This window comes from Phaseolus vulgaris, chromosome 5 (assembly GCF_000499845.2).
Source record: "Phaseolus vulgaris cultivar G19833 chromosome 5, P. vulgaris v2.0, whole genome shotgun sequence".
Lineage (NCBI taxonomy): Eukaryota > Viridiplantae > Streptophyta > Magnoliopsida > Fabales > Fabaceae > Phaseolus > Phaseolus vulgaris.
Genome location: NC_023755.2, coordinates 31876522 through 31880680, shown reverse-complemented (window position 1 = coordinate 31880680; position 4159 = coordinate 31876522). Strand labels below are relative to the sequence as shown.

The 4159-nt window shown below is 35.5% G+C and overlaps 2 protein-coding genes across 2 annotated transcripts; one reads left to right on the top strand and one right to left on the bottom strand.

The window, feature by feature from the left end:
• The first annotated feature begins 274 nt into the window (after positions 1–274).
• On the top strand, positions 275–1293 carry LOC137834486 (uncharacterized). The gene is made up of 2 exons (XM_068642521.1): positions 275–519; positions 606–1293. Exons 1-2 carry the CDS (start codon positions 394–396, stop codon positions 1122–1124), a joined length of 645 nt encoding a protein of 214 aa, XP_068498622.1. The 5' UTR covers positions 275–393; the 3' UTR covers positions 1125–1293.
• A 1608-nt stretch (positions 1294–2901) lies between these two features.
• Positions 2902–3639, bottom strand: LOC137834325 (uncharacterized). Its single transcript, XM_068642384.1, has 4 exons — positions 3396–3639; positions 3183–3319; positions 3009–3110; positions 2902–2925 (listed from the first exon to the last, which is right to left on the bottom strand). The coding sequence occupies exons 1-4, from the start codon at positions 3637–3639 to the stop codon at positions 2902–2904; spliced, it is 507 nt and encodes a 168-aa protein (XP_068498485.1).
• Positions 3640–4159: the final 520 nt, after the last annotated feature.

Here is a 4159-nt window from a genome sequence, read left to right as displayed (position 1 = left end):
GGAAATGATATATTTTGTTATTTTGAAACTTGGGAATGATATTTTCTCATAGGACTTTTGTAAGTTGTATATCTTGTTAGGTTTATCGGAGTTTATTCTCCCTACTAGATTGGGTTTAGTTCATGATGGATTGTTTAACCTTGTTGATGATTTAGACAAACTTGATATGTACAATTGGGGGGTTTAGTGTATGAGATTTTGGTTGATAGTTTGTGTTCAGCTTCAAAATGGATTATGTGGGGAAATATGTCGTATATCCATGTGGATGGTTGCGTTTACCTCTTGCAGGTAATATGAAACATTTTTGTTATTGGTAAATGTTTGTAATAATTGTGCATCTGTGTTGACGTTTTAATAAATGGTTTTTTTGTATTCATTGTTCAGATATGGGCGATGGAACATTTGTTCTCTTATAAGCGTCAAGTACCTACGAGTGGGAATAAATATCCCCGTATCATGCATTGGATGGATGTTACAGTTGGTGACCATGAACTTGGACGTGGTTTGCGTAAGAATAAGGTATGTTTTTTTTTTTACTTTGTATTACATTAATTTTGTTTTGAATGTAGATAATTAATTTTGGAATTATATATGTCAACAAATAGGTTCTTCTTGAGTTATGTGCTTCCAATGAAGAACTTTGCAGTAAATTTGTTGAAGAAGCTTTTGAACAAATTGGGTGTCGAATTACGAAGAAGAAACCAACAAAGGATGAAGTCCGTGCAATGAGGGTGAAAGTTCTTGAACTGATGCGGAAATCTGAGGAGCAGGAAGTATTAATCACAAGTATGGAGAAAGAGGTGAATGACATAGTTGAGTTAATTGCAAGGAGAAATTGTCTTTGTCGTGATACTCCGTCAGAAGTAGTTGAAGTTGAACCTCTTGCAATGGATTGCACATACTTAAAAAAGGCAGAAAGTAGTCGTGAAGATGTAGATGAAGATAAACAATTTCATGTAGATGAAGTCCAATCAAATGAAGAAGTCAACAATCATGAAGATGTAGATGAAAATAAACAATTACATGTAGATGAAGTCCAACCAAATGAAGAAGTGACAATGTTTCCTAAAATAAACGGTGAACCGAGGAAACGTTTCAAGAGTGCTGTTTTGAAAACACCTTGAACCACATATTCAACGACGAAACCAAAAAAAACCCAAAAATTGATGCTTCATTAATGGATATGTTTTTAGGTGCTTTCTGTTTTTAAGTTAGTGGATTTATGCTTTATTAACATTGTTGAAACCATTTTAATTTGTAGTATTGCACCAATAATTTTGTTCAGGAGTAATTATTGTGGAAACTCTGAATCTGTAAGTGGATTAATTTTGTTATTCATAAATAATATTGTTATTGATTAATTATGTAGTATTGTTTTTATTATTGAACTTTGTACTGAATGGTGGCAATTATATTGTCAACCCTGTTTGCATCCAAAAAACCCAAAAGTTATATAGTCTTTCACCAATGAATGGGTTGAACCTCCAATGAGGTCCTTGGACTCCCATGTGAACCCTCTTTGCATCCAAAAAACCCAATAGTAATCTGTCACTTGCAGGACCAAATGACAGTGCAAGAAGTTGAACATAGGTCCCCAGTTAAAATCAAAGGGGCCACCATTTACATTAAAACACCAGAATTTGAGGTAGTCTTTCACGAATGAATAGTCTGAACCTCCAATGAGGTCCCTGGACTCCCATGTGAAGCATGTTTGCATCGCTAAAACCCAAAACTAATCACTCACTTGGAGGACGAAATGAGTGTGCAAAAAGTTGAACACAGGTCCCCAATTAAAATCAAAGAGGTCCCCACTTACATTAAAACATCAAAATTTGAGGTAGTGTTTCACCAATGAATGGCCTGAACCTCCAATGAGGTCCCTGGACTCCCATCTGAACCATGTGTGCAACCAAAAAACCCAAAACTAATGACTCAAGTGGAGGACCAAATGAGTGTGCAAAAAGTACAACATAGGTCCCCAATTAAAATGAAAGGGGTCCCCACTTACATAAAAGCACCAAAAATTTGAGGTTGCCTTTGACCAATGAATGGCCTGAACCTCCAAAGAGGTCCCTAGAATCCCATCTGAACCCTCTTTGCAGCCAAAAACCCAAAACTAATCACTCACTTGCAAGATTAAATGATTGTGCAAAAAGTACAACATAGGTCCCCAGTTAAAATGAAAGGGGTCTCCACTTACATAAAAACACCAAAAATTTGAGGTAGTCTTTGGCCAATCTGAACCTCCAAAGAGGTCCCTGGACTCCCATCTGAAAACCCTCTTTGCAGCCAAAACACCCAAAACTAATCACTCACTTGGAGGACGAAATGACTGTGCAAAAATTTCAACATAGGTCCCCAGTTAAAATCAAAGGGGTCCCCACTTACATAAAAACACCAAAAAACTGAGGTAGTCTTTCACCAATAAATATACGAAATAATATGTAATGCAGATGTTAATAATTGTCATTTAACATTATTTGACGTCACATACAAGTTCGAGCTACATAATATTCAAGATTGTCTAATTCCTTATTTTTTGATGGCCTTGAATAATAACTCCATCTTTTCTGCATCTGAACATAGATGAGGAAGTCAAATGTTAGACAATATATATGGGCAACTTTCATTATAGTTTTTAAAGTGTTCTTCATTTCTTGTATTGTACCTAGAGTCGTGGGTGGAAGTCTTACTACTGGATGACAAGCACGAACTAAGTCGTCAGTGGGTGGACATATGTCAGAATTGAAAACCTACATGAATGACAATTTAATTTCAAGCATGTAATGTAATGTAAAGAAGACCGTTATTATTTTAACCTCCACAGTTGTATTACATTTATGTTATTTGACTACATACTTTGACAATGTTGTTAAGAGTGATATTAAGGTAGAAGTTCCTTCAATTTGGACTGAAAAGGCCAACCTAAAAAACACACAAAAGTACTTGTATGAATGACATTACATATGGAATTGTAAAAGAAAAGTTTGTTTTTCGTGCATTAATACATTCTTTAAAACTAAGACAGAGTCAACTTCAATTAGAAAACCAAATTCTTCATTCTTTAAAACCTTCCCATGAACACTTGCACTTGCAGTCCCCGTCGGATCCTGTAAAGCAAGAAATTTAATATACAACTTCTTTTGCAAAATGTAAGAAAGACTACATAATACGGATGTTACCTTAATTGTTATTAACATGTCTCCTAGACCAGTGTCCTTGCATGATTTGATTAGACAACTTAGGAGTGGGAAAACATCTAATTCTTTCAAACTTCTCAGGAATGATCTTTGTTCAGAACCACGTCCTTCAATTTCTCCTTCGCAATAAAATGAAAACATCATTAGACATAAAATTTTGTTGTTCCATTCTAAAAAAACGTGATTGAATATTACCTTGGAATTGAAGGAATTTTTCTGCCCATTTCCATTGGTTGGATGTAAAATCACAGTCATAAGTTTGTTGATCTATATGGTTTATAAATTCTTGAGTGTTTACTGCTTGGTCATAGTTCCGATTAAGAATCACGGCTTGCACATTACCAGCTGGTCCCGGAATGACATTGGTAGTGGAGTTGCAACGCCGTACATAACTACCAATGTCGTTGTCGTCGATATCAAGTCCTTCCCATGACTCCATTTGGAATGGATGTATAGTTCAAAAAATTCATCCTATCGCATGCCATATATAGATGAACATTGGGGCACATGTTAATGTTTGAAGGAAGGAAAAGGGACTTGTGTGAAAAAGCAAATGTCTTGGGTATTGAACAAAATGATAACCATGATGTCTTCAAAATACAATCATTTTAAATTTGTTGCATTGAATTTCGTTGAATTGAATGAGAATTAGGTTGGTCATAAAATTATTGTAATCCCCTCCCCTGCATGCATGCAATTGTAGTGAGAAAAAGCAACATGAAAGCCATAACCATGCAGAAAGTTATTGACGGGTCCACACTTATTAACACATGGGTCACCACTTACAGTATAAGGGTTTCTATGACCACCACATCATGGTAAAACCCACCCAATTAACATTAATACAGTCCAACTATGTGTCACTTACACACAACATTCACTTCCATTTACAAGAATCCAAAACAAATATTTGAAAACAATGACCATGCAGAAAGTTGTTCTTGGGTCCCCACATATTA